Source organism: Lissotriton vulgaris, chromosome 12, assembly GCF_964263255.1.
Source record: "Lissotriton vulgaris chromosome 12, aLisVul1.2, whole genome shotgun sequence".
Taxonomy (NCBI): domain Eukaryota; kingdom Metazoa; phylum Chordata; class Amphibia; order Caudata; family Salamandridae; genus Lissotriton; species Lissotriton vulgaris.
The window spans coordinates 85187744-85205579 of NC_141700.1; the positions used below are offsets into that span (position 1 = coordinate 85187744).

Here is a 17836-nt window from a genome sequence, read left to right on the forward strand (position 1 = left end):
AAGACATTGGGCACGATTCACAAAGCGCCTCCGCACTCGGGGCGGAGGCCCCACAGTTGTGGCGGGACCTTGTGCTACAGCTGTGGCAGAACCTCGTACTGCAGTCATGGCGGGACCTCGTACTCCAGTCATGGCGGAGGCCCCGCCATCATGGTGAGACCTCCGTAATGCAATTACCCATTGCGGGGCACCTGCCACGAGTTCAGGCCCCCCCACTATGAGTGCGGGCCCCCCGCCATGAGTGCAGAGGCCCTATGCGAATCAGGCTCTATTAGCCTGATTTATAATTCTGCAGAAGTGTTACTTTATCAAACATGTTATGCATATTCCGTCCGCTGTATTACAAGTGCATTATATCTAATGGCACTTGTAATATGGCAGGCATTATTTCCGACTCGTTTGTGACCCGTTATATCAGGCCGTATGTATGGCTAAATTAACTCTGTGTACCTCTTTGTCCTATCGGCTTCAACTTTGTGCTCTACATTCATATTAGTTGAACTATTGCAAATTCCATGCAGCAAGTGGAATCAGGCACATTGTATGTGTTTCAATCTGAATTGCAATCACTGTCCTCTGAAAGTGGACTACGAGCCACAGTGTCCCGTTTTGGCCATTTTGCACACTTCTCTTATCTATAGAGGTACAGGGTCACTATATCTCATGTGTTATGGCGTACTGAAGCAATATTGTATTCAGGAGATCTACCCAAGTATCACTTCAGAGGGTGAGTGTTGGTAGGTAGATGTGAAGCTAAAATACACATACCGTTTGTGACATCCAATCACCATGGGAATACTTGAGTCATATTGATAATCACTGCCATATTGGTAAAATTGTGACTTCTGTATGACGATACAACAGTTGGAATGTGTGGATGAAGACCACACCAACTTTCCACTAGTGCTTTCATTCTGGAAGGGGAAACATGGTGGCCAACCGGGAGAGGTGTATGTCCCTACTTCATACTTCAGGCTGTATGATCTTTTTTGAATAAGTGTTGCCTTGACCAAGAGAGCGCCCATTACATCTTAGAATGTTGATACTTCGTTTAATACACAAGAGAGATTTACAGTTACCTGTTTTCTGTTGTCCTAGATGTGGATGAATGCAGCACCATCCCCAATGTGTGTGATGGAGGAGAGTGCACCAACACTGCAGGAAGCTACGTGTGCACCTGCCCCCGGGGCTTCAGCACGAGCCAAGATGGATCACGCTGTATCGGTAAGAAGTTGTAGATGGGCCTTCCCTGCCTGGGCGCTACCTTTTGTTAGTGATTCCCTTAATAAAGATGTTCCTTTTCTCTCTGTGTGCATTCTGTAGTATTGGGGTATAATTAGAAGTTGATTTTCCCTTGGTCCTTTATGAATATTCCTTAACACTAGAGTGTTCCTGGGAACACATGCAATTTATTGCGGAGCCGTAAAGCATCAATTGATTTAAAATACCTATTTTGCTACTCATTTACTACCTCCAACTATCCTTTGCTCAAAAGCTTGTTAATTGCTCTCTTGTTTCTCCTACCCCTTGTTGTAAAGCACTCTGATATCTGCAAAGATCTTGTTCGCGCTATATAAAACTCTCAAAATAAATAAATAAAATCAATTTGTTGCCTTTAATTCAATTTCCACCCATTTCAATTTCTCTGCATTCACTTATAATTTTGCATTTATTGCTCGTTTATAACTTTGCTTTACATTTTGTAGGCCTCGCCTGGCGATAGCAGGGCATGCGCTGCTCTCACCATGTGAGTGCCTTTTGCGATCGATTCTTCCTAAGCTTTACATGCACGTATACGGATGGACAAAGATGGCTGCTCTCACCGTTCATCCAAAGCTAAACATACACGCGTACGTACGGCCAGTGGACAGTCCAACGCCGTCTTGTGCCAATAGCTTTCTGTTGTCATGACAACCAAGCTTCTTATCAGAAGTATCGTCACACTGCCTTGTTTTACTACCACAGATCTCTTGCGTACGCTTACGGAGGGATAAAAAATGTATGCGCATGTGGACAGCCCGACGCCATCTTTTTTACTTTAATTAGCATAGGGATGTGCACAAGCACGGCCATGGCGGCGTGCTTTCGCTTTCCCTCCCCCGTAAGCCTCCAGACAAGTAAGTGACAGAAGCACGGTGCGCCCATGCCTAGCAGCAATCACTCTTGCACAGCCACTGGTTCCGACTCCCTCTCGGCTGTAGGTCGGCGCATCTGGGTGTCCAATTCTGAGCCTTTGACTTTCCGTCCCCATCCGGCCACTTCTCGCCCGTCGTGCAGCTCGGCCACCACGCTCAAGGTCGTCATGGCCCCTGCTGCTGTGCTCTTGCAGGGTACCTCTCACTGCCTCTAGTAACGCTCCACCATATGATGGGGTCCTCAGAGCGGTCGGGTCCACGCCAGGCCCTGCCCAGCGCACAGCCTGCAGGCTCTTCCAGGGTCTCCACCACCCAGGTTCGCAGGCAGGGACTTGCAGGCGACGCTGAGTTGCCGGCAGGGCTCCACCCCGTAATGCCATCCAATCCCTTATGGGCATCAATACCCTGGCCCAGCTTCAGGCAGAATCCAGAAATAGTTGTGCAGGAGGCGAGGCACTGTCTCCGAGCCTCACTCTTCGCGGTCTCCCCTTCTCCCGAAGGCCTCCGGCTCAGGCGAGTGCTCCCACTGCGCTAGTGCCTCTAACTCCATCCGGGGTCCTTGCGCTCCTGGTCTCGCCTGCTACAGTTACTGCCGACTATTCCTCGTGCATTGCATAAAATCAGATTGACTATGGCTCGACCACAAAAAAACAAACCACAAACCGATACTTCTTGGGGTTTTTGTTTTACTCACCACAGAAAGTGGGAGTTGTTCATATTCTCTGGCATTTCGAGCCAAAAAATCAATTTTCCCCCTCTCAGCATGGAGGACTCGGGCTCTTACGTTTTCCTTCTTACCAATATTTTGGAAGCTTGAAACCGAAACAAAATGGAAATCACATTGGAAGCGAGATTTGATTCAGGAACTAAATACGTGTAAAAAGAAATACTTCTCTGCTGCCCATATAGGTAGCATTTGTTAAATGCACCCAATTGAGCTTGAGTGTTAGATGTTTCTCCTTCCCCGGGATTAATACAAGTTTTAAGATTTGTGGCTCAAAACAACTCGTTCAAGAGTCCCACGTACAAGGCGATAATAGCTCCCCTCATCTGGATTTTAGCTTTCTATACAGCCCTTTGTAAAATCAAAACTGCAAGTCCCAGAAAGCAATGCAAAACCTGGATTAGAAACTATGTAAAGGCCTAGGAAACTTGGGGGCGGAGTTTACGATTTGAAGAAGGGATATTGGAATACCTAGTGAACATTTCACAATTCTGTTTGTCGTGGACAGACTCTCTGGAAATTCATGATTTTGTGAATGTCAGAGAGGGAATGATCAATGACATTTAAATTGCAATCCCAGACAAGAGTTGTTTTATTAAAACATATTATCACCCTCCTGAAAATCATAGTAGAGGATTCATTTTTACTGAATTTGGAATATGTTAATATTTTATGATTAACTCATGTTACACAATATCGAATTCCGATATATGTGGTCTTTCCAGCATGGGGACCTTGCCAAGCACATTAAAAATCAGACCGGCACAATTTTCCCTGATTAGTTTCAGCTGGTCAAACTAGCAGAAATATACAAGGGGAAGAATGCCCAGTAAATGCCGGTATATGCAATACACCAAAATTCTTCTGCAATTCCCACATTTTGGGAATGTTAGGTGATATTTATTGCACTCAGTAAACTCCAAACTGGTGAGCCAGATATGATCAGGTCCAATAAATATCGACCCTCAGATAGGGCTCTCGCGAGCAGTTGCTAAGGGTAAAAAATGTCTTTGACTCCGCTAGTAACACACATTAAAAATGCAATAGATCTCGCCTTTCATTAAGTTAAAGCCATTTGCTTTGCTATACAATACCATTAGCAAAGCAAATGTCTTTAACTTAATTAAAGGCGAGACCTATTGCATTTTCAATGCTTGTTATTTTATTCTGTTGTGTGTGCGCTTATGATCTGAGTTCCTGCATGTCCCCAATTTTCAATCCCCAGATCAAAAACAAGAGGGAGAGCCTAGTAGTTTCACACTTATCCTGTCGTCGATTTCCTCTCTTCCAGTATGGAGAGGGAGAAGGCCGACATTCTGAATCAGAATCTGTTGTATCAGAGCAGTTGCAGGCGGTAGGAGCCCTAGCAGGTGTAGCTAAGCTGCAGAGCATGAAAGAATGCTTCATTTGGGCATGGAAATCAAATTGGCTGACATGATGTAGGTGTCCAGGCAATTGTGAGTACCAGCAGGAAGCGAATATATATAGTGTGACATCCACAAGGTCACATTTAGTTCACAAGCAAGTGGAGAAAAGAGAAAAACTGTTCCCATGCAGAACTAAACTAGGGGTAGAACTGTAACCAATGGTTCCAAAGTAGATCACCACATAATAGTTTCTAAACATAGTGGCATTAAAAGATCTAAAATTACAAGAGCATCACATATAAAGTAACCATTCTCGTAGGTTATTCTGCGTATCTGAGATTAAAATGTCTATAGTTGTTGGAACACAATATTGCAATCTGAAATTGTTGAATTTAAATTTTCATGGTGCAGATTAGCAGCTATATTTTGTTTTGTTAATTAAAAAAACTTTGTTTCTTTAACAAATCCATTCATGGCCAGAAGTCATTAGGCAGTTTAAGAGCTACATCAAAACAATGCATGAATACATGAAAATAATTGATGAAACAATATCTGGAAAGCCAATTTTTAAGTGGTGATTGGTCAAACAAACACAAAATGTCTGTTTTGCTCAAATTAAAAAAGTGGACCCTTGCCACATTTTGTTGACATAACAAACCTACCAAACTTCCATATTTTATTTTCAGTGATTTAATGTGTAACATATGTTGTTAAAAAGTTTTTAAAATGCTGATATAAAGTGGAGCTTGGGCACTTATGGATGTTACAAGCTGACTTTAAAATTAAAAGGAACTTTACTTAGATATCTAAAGAGAAAGTGGGTTACTAATACTATAAAAGATTGTGTCTGAGTGTCTTTGGTTAAAACATTACACCTGCTTCATGGACAATCCCTTTACACTAGCATCCATTCTACCATGAACAATAGATTCTTAATGATGCGCTGATGGGCTTAACAGCAACCAATAACCATTTCTAATTAACAGTTTACCAAATACAGGGGTTTCAAAATGTATGGAATAATAACAATGTATGATGAGGAGATAGGATATAATATAATATAATATAATATGATATTATATATTATAATATGATATATAATATAATATAGTATGATATAATGACATAATATGAAATGCTATCATACAATATAATATAATATGATATGATGTGACATGGTACGAAATGATATAATATGATAGGATATAATATAATATTATAATATCATATCATAGGATATAATGTAATGTAACATTGCATATTTGCACAGTGGAGCGAGCATCTGTTTGTTATTCGGTCCCTTTGAACACGGCCCACGTTGTAGCACCCCCTCTCCCCAAGACAATGCTGTTAGTGAAGACTTCTAGATACAGCTCTGTTCTTCAAGTAGTGCACATCAAATCAACATAGACTCAGGCATGATTCAGCACTAGCCATACGGCAGGAATTAGATGTAAGCCTCCGGGGAGAGATACTCCACGGACTTGTGCTTACAAGCTACTACAGTCGATGGGCATGTGCGCTGCCAAGACTTTAAGGAAGTCACAGTGCTGGGTATCCTTTTCTGTCTACCTTGCTGAAATGCAGTCACTACTAATAATGTAAATAAAGAGGTACATGGCCCAAAATGTTTCCTTCGGAGCCAGTTGATGGTGCTCCAGAAGGAGATTATTGCCAGATACCACTGCCGCCTAGTCTTGATTCTAACTCATGCCTCTTTCTTTCACTTCCGTACACTTCCTCTCTCTTTATCTCACTCTTGCACGTTCTTGCCCATCATTACTTTTTCTCCCATTGTCATTGTTTTCCTAGATTTGCTCCCTCCTTCGTTCTGCCATTTTCTGCCTTTCGCTTGTTCTGAGTAAATGTTTGAGGATGATAAATAAGCCACATTTGGCCAAATTGCGCACACATGCCCACCACCTGCAAGCAGGGGCATAATTAAGGATATAGTAAAGAAAGATATAAATGACTATCAACCTTTAATAATATTGTGGCATGTACCAATACTTCAAAAGTCAAACTTTGGCCTCTCCCCTTTGTTATATACAGTGCTGCATTTTTCTCTGCAGTGCACATATTGCAAAGAATGTAAAGAGACAGAGGAAACACAGATTTAATTAAACAAATACATTCTGGTAGACAGAATAGAAATGAGACTTGTGACATCCCTGCTTGCTTTGTAGTGCAGTACAACACAAATATTTTAAGAACATTACTCTCGGAAAAATATGTTTGATCTTACTTTCCAGAAGAAAACCGCTTGAACCGTTTACAGAAACAGAACACATTCACCAAAAATAATATGAATCTTGGCTGACTCTCTAGGCCGCGTTTGTGAACCTCAAATGGTCTCTCCCTGACTGGGACTCGCAGTCCATTTTTCAGAGAAATGTCTTCATTCTATCCCTTTACCTAGTTTTATTCCTTGTGATCTTCCTAAGACATTTTATTTTTGACCCAGGAATGGAGAGACCAATCATATCCCTAACACCTCTTACTCCATTTGTTTAAATAAAGGTTTTAAATTGTAATGTTTAAAAACAGTGTATTGTAAAGCGCTCTGATACCCTCGTGGGTCATGTTCACGCTATATAAAACTTTATAAATAAATAAATAAAAAATAAATTGCATTTGTTAAACAATTTGACAATGACAAACCAATTAGAACCAGACATGTTACTTTCATATATACATTTTGTACAGGTGTACTCTGCTGATTGGCTCACACAGCAATGAAAACATTTGCTATGAGCTGAGTAGTTGATGATCAACTCAACGGTGGTGTGGTGGGGGGGGGGGTAGATGCCAATTTATCTATAGTCCTTAGCAATGTTTCTATAAGCAAAATAAAATGTTGTGCTATTGCATGCTTTATTTAATGGGAGCTGCTCATTGGCCCCTCATTTATCTAAGCTTATAAATGAAGTGGCCTCTAAAAACACAAAATATTTAAAATTCTCAGTAGTCAGTGTGGGACTGACTACTGTTTATGATTTCTGCTCTTTATTCAACTGAAAAATCTGTTGAAAATATATCTTTTGCAAGTGCAAGCTTTTTGCCTGTCAAATACATTTTGTATTGTTTTCGTGAAGTGATCTACTTCTATAGGTTTCTGAATGTAGTATATTTATGATTGGTTCTTTGCAAAGAAACTCCTGTCAGGAATTTGCAAACTTTATGAAATTGTTAAATAAAAGAAAATATAATACATTCATTTCTGCAGATCAACGCATTGGCACTTGTTTCTCTGCTTTGATTGGTGGACGATGTGCCGGAGAGCTTCCTGGCCAGTTTACCAAAACTCACTGCTGCTGTGACTCTGGGCGCTGTTGGGCTATCGGTCAAATTCCTGAAATGTGTCCAGTTCGTGGATCTGGTAAGTTTGTAATCTTAGTCTAATCTAGAGATATGAAATGTAAATGTTATCCCCTGTAGTTTAGTTAATATTCAGCGGATTGTTTGGGGGCACAGACGTGGGTGATAAATCAGTGCAAATATATGCCAAAGAAAACAGCTCAGCAACAAAGTTCAATAATGAAGGTGTTACTGGAGTAGTTAACAGGAGATATTAAGGTTTAGTGCATTAGGTAACACAAGTGGTTAACTAAAATACCTTCATAAAATGTTTCAGCTGCATAGGTTGCTCTTGAGTGAAAGACCCAAGTAAACTACAGAATAAATTAGGCTACAAATGGTTGTATGATAACTACACTATGGCTGGAGTAAAGCACATTGAACTGATACTTTGTGCTTCTGTATAAGACAGTGTCAGATTTGGGTGCAGAAAAAGCATAAACATGCAATAAATGGTTGTGCTTGTTAGTGCCAGATGTTTGCACAGATTTGAGCAAAAATAGTGTGAGCAATTGTGATTCTTAGTGAAGTGTTTCTGTCCCTGAAATTATGGCATTGTTCTAAATGAGAACCTAGATTTAATCTTAGCACCTTCTTCCAGGATAACATTAAAGCACCTTTATCCAGTTTCCGATTAGGATAATATATTGTGTGTATCACTATATAATGATGTAATGAAGGTGTCTTGCCGCTAATAGAAGGCAAAGTAACAGAGACGTGCTGAGAGATTACAAGTTAAAAAGCCAGGTTTTGAGTAGCCTTCTAAAAGCCAGGCTAGAGCATTCCAGAGATTAGACACTCCTACTTGGGATCTACTCCCCCTCACCCCCCCATCTAGCTTTCTTGAACCTAGGTGGGGAGACAGCGTATGAACCAAAGGATCTGAGATTCCTTTTAGGAATATACCATGAGATTGAGAATCTTAAAAATTCTGGACAAATGCTATGAAGGGCCTATTAAGTGAGACAGAGAGTTTTAGATTTGATGCAGTTTCCAATCATCAAGCAGTGTAATTCTTTTATGGCGGGAGTGGCAGACTGGTATCTTGGCACATTTAGCAGGACTCTGGCAGGTGAATTCTGCAGCACCTGTAATTTGTTCACAAGTTGTTTCTGCAAATTGGAGTATAGACCATTACAATAATCAATTCGAGGTAGAATGAGTGATGAGATGACAGTTTTCTCTGCGCTAACTGTAATAAAGGGCAGAATATTTCTGATAGTAGCTCCATTCACCCTATACCCATAATGTAGATATTGTACAGTGCTCCCAGGCATGTTTTGTGTGCCTTTCGAATCATGATCACAATATCTTAACACCTTAAGCCATGAACAATTTTTGATCTTCACATGCACAATCCTCAAATATATTGCAAATGAAAGCATGCAATTTCACGGGTGCCATTATTAGGGATTGCTCTCTGAAACTGAAACAGCAGTAGACAATTGAGGCTATGCCCTTCTGTACCATAGGCATGTACACAGTGTTGTAAATGTTTGCAGCGATAACTTACAAGAAACAAAACAGTGAAAAAAAACAGTAGCCCAAGAAATGTTGCTCGATGTTTTATTTGTAATAGGCTTACTCACAAAAAATGTGGTACATTTTGCCAAAAACAACAAAATGGACCTGCTCTATGTTGGGAGACTCATGCCTAGGGCAAAATAGGTGTAAATAAATTCAGAAAAAAGCTGAGAGCTGGGAAAAAACTTGAGTCAATAGAAAATTCAGAGCAGGAGGATAACTCTGTGAGTTTTGGAAGGAAGTATGCATGACTTTGGGAATGAAGTTGGTTGTCAATAATGAAGATATGTGATGGTGATGAAGTGCATCATTTTATTTCCAGATGAGTACCGCAGGCTTTGCATTGAGGGGCTCCCTCTAGGACCTGGTTTGCCTGGGACCTACCCGGGCTTTGGCCCAGGGGGTGTTGGACCCGGTGGTTTTGGACCTGGAGGTACTGGACCCAATGGTTTTGGACCTGGAGTCTTCGGGCCTGGAGGATTCGGACCCAATGGGAATGGACAAGGGATTTCTGGACTCCCTGGAATGGGACCTGGAAGCTCCAGCATTGGTATGAATTGAGTTTGGAACGCTTCATACACAGTATGGTCTGGTGCATGAATATGGATATTTTGAAAGATAATCACATCCATTAACTCTGTCCTAGAGACAGTTTTAGCTAAACACCCATCCTCATGGTTTTAAAACAAATTGTTTACAGAAATACATACCTTTCATACATAGAGGGCTGTCAGTAAGCCCTCTTCATCAATAGTGAATTCAAGTGTAATTCATATTTTGCATCTGCCCATTACAGCATGGGGCAATGGGCCAACCCCAGTCTTCTATTGGTTTTCTTGGATTGTCACCTAGATTTATTATATCCGCTATGTATATATAAAGCAGATGATGAGTTTGATTTTAATCCACAATCATTAAGGTTGTGTTTCTTTGTCACAGTAGTATAGGTACATTCTGTCGACATGCAGTCAAATTCAGGTGAACCTGTGGCAATCTGCTGAGTTCTCAGCTTAGAAAATTCACTCAGCAGCCCAAAAAGTTGTCATATGTGTCTTCAAATACATGGATAATTTGAAGGAATGGATTTTGCAAAATGTGCTGGACCCTAATGTTGAACACATTTTGCAATAATACCACTTGATGACTTTCTTATTATATTGATTAATGTGCTACAGTTAGATCTATATTTAACTATGCATATTACTAAATATGCATATTACTAAAAATTCAAACAGATGTTGTCACCATAGCATTGTATTTAAGGGCCACACTCTTCAGTCAAGCAATCTCTCCTACAAATTCTTTTCTTAAACTTTATTTTATTGGTTTTAACAAAGAAATACAACAAAACAAGCAGTGCATGTTTGATAGGATACATATACAAGAATACTATAGTCACTTATTAAGGCACTTCAGTAGGACCTATCATACATGGCAGAACAGAAATAGTCGAGGAGTGGCAGGGAAGGGCACAGTATCGCATGGCTCCAAGTCATCAAGCCAGGTATACAGTACATGATGCATCTATATCCCATTTGGCTGTCTCTACAGGTATACATAAGCATAGCTTGTCCAAACTTCACACTTCATCCTCCGAGCTAATGCTTCCTCGTCTTGAGAATTATTAAGGAAGAGCCACCATATCATGATTGTGTCTCCTCCAAATTCTTGCATCAAGCCAGAAATCAAGACATTCTGATTAGGCTGAAAAAACCATGTTTGCCCTGCCTCTTCATGTTTCATAACTTGTAGTTTCTAGATGATCTCTGGGATCTGATTTGATTTTACGTAAAAAGCTACTGAGGTCCCACAGAATGTGCCAATGGCTCTGCTAGACCTCCGGGCTGATGGGAATGCCGAAGCAATTCCATTTTTGCCACAGTGGCTGACAAAATTGGCTCTGGGGCATATGTGTATTCTACAGAAATCACTTTTACCACATAATGGAAGTGGGCTTGTATTTTCCCCACAAAATTATGACGGATTTCAGCGACATTTCACATGCCCACAAATGAACTGGTCCGTGCAACACCACTGCACAACAAGAAATAGGTTTAATGCAAGAGGGGTATTCTCCCCCTCCAATGTTGCATAATCAGTTGGTAGATCCCATCATGGGACTTTGCATTAATGTGCCAGTAGTGGAACACAAGGAGTATTTGTGCACCTTTGACGACTGCGCCACTTGAATTGGGTGCATTGACAGAGCTAGCTCTTGGATTACTCAGATAATCCCAAATTGCTTACTAATACTGACATTATTTACAAACATGGCCTTCTCAGTTTCCAAAGCACTCAAAAGCCTCTGTGTAAAGGCGTCTTCAACTTTGAAGCCTCTTGATAGAGCCGCTTGAGGTCTGAATTGTTTTGATTAAAAGGTGATGTGTTTTATTAAAACTAGGAACAGAAACCCTTTTTTTTAAAGCAAAAAAGTGATTTTTTTCCATTGTTCCCTAACGACAGGTACCGCTACACTCAATCAAACTGGGGATATCTGCAAGTTGTTCACTAATCTTTGTCAGAACGGGCGCTGCATCCCTACTCCCTCCAGCTACAGATGTGAGTGCAACATGGGATACAAACAGGATAACCGCTTGGAATGCATCGGTAAGTGTGAAACCTTCTTCAATTAGACACCAGGCACATCTAAGGTATGGAATGTATGATTTTGTTCTAAAACATCTCAAGGGAGGGGAAATTTATAGAGGAAAATGTGTTTTTGTTGCATCTCTTTTGCTTCACCTGTATGCACATTTATTTGCCTTGCTAATCTCCATAATTGCAGAATAAAGGGCAGAAGTTCTGTATATGAATAATTCAGTGCACTTGTTTTCCCAACACATTTGTTCACCGAATTGCTTATCGGCAATTTGAACAAAATACTTACCTAATGTTCAAGCCTTATCCAATGACTTTTACATTGGGTTATTCGTAAAAAAAAATATTTGTGAGTTAAGATACATGCATGTTTTTTTCTGTTTGGAAATAGATTCTCACTCATGTTGATTAAAAAAAAGGATCATGTTCTCCCACACAAAAAAGGAGTAGACAATTAATCATTATATCAACATTTGTAGACTTTTAATCCCTTAGTGTCAATGTCTGATGAATGTGGTAACACCTTAACCAAATTGTATATATTGTTAAGTTTCAAACTGCTGTTCGGAATGTATACGAAGGGAGGCGTATCACTGACGTTCTGCATACCCATACACGGATTGCTCAATATCTGTGGTCCCAAGTTCAGACATAGTTAACAACTAACAAGAGATTATGAACACTGCCAAATCAAGACTCATATATAATAATAACTGTGAATGTCCACTGCCTCTTCCCCAGATCAATGATCAGGGTAAAAGTAGATTATGAGTCACTTCTAATTGTTTTCTTATTTACAGAGGATTAATCTTGAACCTCCCTTTGCCCTCTCCTCTTGTATATGTTTGTGATCTCCATGGCTCAAATTACCATAGTTCAAGAAGGTTTTCTTACATGTGATTATTGGGCCTCAACCCCATTTTGGACTCACACTTTATTAAAACTACGGCTGCAACTTTCTTTAAGAAAAGCTCCAAGATGTATGGTTTTGAGTAGACTAGTGAATTACTCCTACTTAAAATGTTTCCTAAGAAATGTTTCCAAAGCAACTAAATAATCATTTTAAAAAGGGTGAATATGAAAGAAAATGGGCAAGTACATTTTCTATGAAGCCTTTTTTGTTGTCCTGAATATTGGTTATCTTTACAATAACATGATTGAATTTGTACTCTGAACTGTTGAATGCAGACATCCCCTATACACATGGCCACTGGAATTATGCGATTGTGCAGCCGCAGCGTTTTTCACATAATAACTAATTTGCCCCAGTTTCCATTTAATCTGCTGCATAATCTTCACATTTTAACAAAAATATTTTTTTTCTAGCTCAAACGGTTCAAAAGATACCAAAAACGCAGCCACTTGTGTTGCCGTGCAGCGGATGCCCTTTACAAAAGTTGACTCTTCGCCTTTCTCTTGCTAAATACTATATATATTTAGGTGTTAAACCAATACAAATGAAGTGCAACCTATTCCCAGACAGTGTTAACAAGTGTAATAATGAAGTAATACTATCACAAAATATGATGCATGACGCCGCATAATTATCTTTTTCGTGCTGCATAATTTAGTAAAACCTGCCACATTATTTGGCTGTCCCCTTCCACATAATTCCAGTGGTACCACATAAGTCTTCAGTTATGACAACAATCAATGTTTGATAAAGGTCTCCAAAGTTTATGTGTTTAAAATGCTATTTTATCTGTACTACAGATGTGGATGAATGCTCCAGCAGCCCCTGTGTGAATGGCGACTGTGTTAACACACAAGGGTCATACCACTGCCGATGCCATGATGGTTATCAGGGCAACCCAACGAGGCAGTCCTGTATCGGTGAGTTTCATCATGACTGTAAAATGTGGCCTAGCAGAATAAAGAGTGCTTTTGCAAATATTTCTAAAACAACCAGGAAAAAATGCAGGACATAGAATGTTGTGATCTATAAAAGCCTACAATTGTACTTTGTTTAGATAATTAGGCATGGGTTGGCTTAGGTAAATGCCATATTGCTAAACTCTAAATGGACATTGAGGATTTGAGGTGGATATCGTAGTATAACCAACACTGTCAAGTGTGCCTGGTAGCAAATCCAACAAGCATTAGCAAAACCATTATTTTGGATAGTGAACATATTTTCCCAAGTTTCGCTTATACGCATAGCATGTTAACCGCAGCAATGAAAGGTTTATTGGATGAGTTTTAGGCGTTACCATAAATGATAGATTAGTGATAGGAGTCCCAACTCATTGGCCTAGGCCTGACTGACCCAGTGAGGTATAGGGTGAATTGAGTCAGGGGTATGTTGGCTTTGCAGCGATTGTATACAGTTAAATGTACGTGACACCAAACTGCCTCTATATGAGGCTTAGAACTTCTGTGTGGCAATAGAATGAGATGTGGACTGAATAGGGCACCTACAAGTAGGGATAGGTGGACAACATCAGCAGTAGTCAATGCCATAAACAACACACAGAACTATAGGTCTGTATCATATAACACTGGGAATCACAAAATGTCACTGAACACTGCTTTATTCACAAACTTCAGCAGAAAGGCAGGACAGTCAAACTACATACACGAATGCCCAATGAGCTGCATTCTCAGGAATGCAATTCTATCCGAATGTCTAACCCTAGCAGTATGCACTGGGGGTCCGGGTTAAAGATGCCTGTGCCCAAGGCGTCAGAGCAAAGGATGTAGTGCTTCAGGCCCCAGCATTTGGAATAACCAGAACCAGCTCAATTGTTGCTGATGATGGCAAAGCCTTGGTTGCCTGGAGTGAAGATTGGCTGATTCTGCAGCTTCTTATTTGAAGAAGAGGCTGGAGTTGGAGATCTCTTGATGGAAATCTCACAATAAAGGCAATGCAGCACAACAGCCTAATAGGTGGCAGCCCTAAAGGGCATTTATACAGAACATCGGAAACAACAATATTTTGGGACAAAATATCATGTCGAGAATATCAAGGACAAAAACATTGTGAAAGTAAGTTTCTATAGGTAAGGAAAGTATTACTATATGTAACTACACATATATATATGTGCACCTTGGCAATATATATATATATATATATATATATATATATATGTATATATTACCTACTGGCGGTCGCCAGTAGGTATATATAGTTAGGATTTTTTCTCTATGGGACTTTTGAAAATTCTATGTCTAATAACTTTGGCGTTTGTGGACGGAATTGGCTGAAATTCTCAGGAAAATGGACCATTTTGTTTCTGAGCAGCCCCTGAAAATTTGGGGGTGTTTCGTCAAGGGGGGGCCGAGAAAAAAGGGGGGGTCCCAAAACGCGTTTTTCCCATTCATTTTTCCATAGGGCGGTTGGCCACACTTTTAGCTTGAACGGCTGAATGGATTTGCACGAAACTTGGCAAAATTGTAGGGACTGTTAGCCCGATGTGACTTTGCTAGGTCTCAATATATGTGTTCCAGTGGATTTTGAGAAATAAACGTTTTAAAAAACAGATATATCTGTGACAGCTTCCCGGGTAGCGCTCCGGTTCGCGTACTTTTCGCGTAACGGAACTTCGCAAAGCGAAGCTGATTGGCTCTCCGGTGTCTGTCAACATTCTAAACAGTCCGGACCGGCCGCCATCTTGTCTCTCGGTAGGATCGAGAGACAAGAGTAGGAGAAAAACGAAGGGGGAATTTAATGAAAGGGGGCAAGGTAGACCCCTTTTGACCCCCTAGGAATGATGTTGGGGTTATTAAAGGGTCCCGTGGGGAAAATAAAAAAAATTTGATTTTTCGCGGTAGAAGCGCTTCCCGGTTCGCGAACTGGGTCGCGAACCGGTAGCAAAACGGGAATTCACCATTTTGTGTTTCGTTTTAATTAAATTACAAGATGGAGGAAAAACAATGAGGGAAATGGGTATAAGGGGGTACGGGAGACGTATCCTGACCCCCTATGTTTTCTGAGGGTGGCTGAGGATGCTCATATATGTTGATACATGTCTTCCAGCGGCTGCGCGTGAGCGGATTTATTTTTTGTTGCTGCGTGACGTCTATTAACGTTCGATTCGAAGGAAATCAGGAAGTGTTGACCGCCATTTTGTCACTGCGAGTAAATATATTGTTCATTTCAAAGCGTTGGAACATGGAAAAGGGAGAAGGTAGAGATTGTCTTGCTGCATAGTTTTTCTCAGGGTGTGCAGTAAGGCCCCAGTTGTGCTTATACTCACGGTGGGGTCTTTGAACACTTTAGCAAATGATGATCCAAGCTGAGGCAAAGGAGGGTGTCAGTCGGGGGGGGGGGGGTGCAATGGTGCAGTTTTCACTTTCATGTCTAAGTGTTAAAATCTGGTTTGCGATGTCAACATAATCGGCGCCACCTTGTCCCCACTCAGGCACGTACGCTCTAGCAAGCAGCAGCCAATTTGAAAGCGCTATGGCCCCTCTGCCTCTCGCCGGTCCCCTGCGCGTCTCCCTGGTGCTACGAACACCCCCCCTCTCTGACCTCCCCCGTTCTCTCTGTGGAAAATTAATCCGTATTGATAAACATTGTCTGCGCCATCTTGCCTTTTTTTCAATGCCACAGTTTTGTTGTGCACGGCAGCCCTTTTAGATGCCTTGACCAGACCCACTCTGCACGCTGCCGATCCTCAGCACGGCTCCCCACCCTCGCAAGCATCTCCCCCACGCACTGGTCACCCCCGCTCTCTCTCTCATGCATGGGCACTAGAAAACAAGGCAACCCTTGACGCAGCCCTTTATTCTACAGGATGGTGTCTTTCAAAAGCCAGGGGTATAGGAGTATGTAACAAGCGAGCCATTTAATTGAAAAAACTAAACGTGACAAACGGTTGCAGGATCAGTGAAGGTTGATTTTTTAATTTAAAGTATAACAGGATCAGTTACAATGAAATCGTCCATACGCACACCATGGGCGAGTATTATGGGTAACATTATTTTGAAGCTTTATTAATACAATAATCAATAATGAAAAATCGACATCAATAGGGTTGTCGTACCCTTCCCCGCCCGCCATGTGCACAAAGACCGCATACATCCCCCATTACGTCAAGGCTAAGTAACTAGAACGTCATAAGGAGTTGCAAGTCGCTCCCATACTGACCCCATTTTGGTCGAGGCCAGGCAGGTGCAGAGTATAGTTCAATGTCTCCAATAAGTAGCGGCAGGACCAGAATCCCTTTCGGCAGTTTTGGCTTCGTCATTAGGAGCACTAGAAAACAAGACATTCTGGGCAATACCACCCTTGACGCAGCTCTTTATGCTACAAGATGGCGTCTTCCATTCAGAAAATATTGTTGGCAGCATTTTGAAAGGAAAGATAAACGGCAGTTCTCCTAGTGAGTAGTATGTTGAAAATCTGAAGCCATCGTTCTACAAACTCTCAACCAGCCTTGGATGGAAAAATCCTGAAGAATGTACAAACTGAAAACCAGTTTTTGTCTGCATAGCATCAGCAGCAACACTTGAGTCAGCTTTGTGTGAAGCCGCCATCTTGATTCAATCAATACAGTCCCCCTGCACACATTCAGGGACCTGGTCGTGTCTTCAGGTCAAACGGATTGTGGGACAAGATGCAGAAAGGAAGAGGAAAAAAGTTCCGCCGGACCCCGGGAGCCGGCCGCCTATGTCGGGGGCGATCTTTGGCCACACCAGGGCAACAAGACTTGGGGAGGGGGCAGGAGCCAAGCGCCCCCTCCCAGTCCGCGTCACCACACCGTATGTTGAAAATCTGAAGCCATTGTTCTACAAACTCTCAACCAGCCTTGGATGGAAACATTCTGAAGAATGTACAAACTGAAAACCAGTTTTTGTCTGCATAGCATCAGCAGCAACACTTGAGTCAGCTTTGTGTGAAGCCGCCATCTTGATTTAATCAATACCGTCCCCTTGCACTCATTCAGGGACCAGGCCACAGGACGTATCTTCAGGTCAAACGGATTGTGGGACAAGGTCCAGAATGGAAGAGTCACCAAAAGGCAATAAGTTCTGCCGGACCCCGGGAGCCGGCCGCCTATGTCGGGGGCGATCTCAGGCCACACCAGGGCAACAAGACTTGGGGAGGGGGCAGGAGCCAAGCGCCCCCTCCCAGTCCGCGCCACCACACTGCCTCTCGGGGGCCTCCGTCAAGCGGTTCAGGGAGGTAC

General features: G+C 41.6%; 1 protein-coding gene across 1 annotated transcript in view; it reads left to right on the plus strand.

Annotated features, from left to right (window-relative positions):
• The window catches only part of LOC147673403 (fibrillin-2-like), a 259147-nt gene that overhangs the window by 132822 nt on the left and 108489 nt on the right, over positions 1–17836 (plus strand). The window contains exons 8-12 of the mRNA XM_086947262.1: positions 1099–1224; positions 7453–7605; positions 9430–9657; positions 11571–11714; positions 13419–13538. Of these exons, the coding sequence (XP_086803388.1) occupies positions 1099–1224; positions 7453–7605; positions 9430–9657; positions 11571–11714; positions 13419–13538 (771 nt within the window). The remainder of the gene's footprint in view (positions 1–1098; positions 1225–7452; positions 7606–9429; positions 9658–11570; positions 11715–13418; positions 13539–17836) is intronic.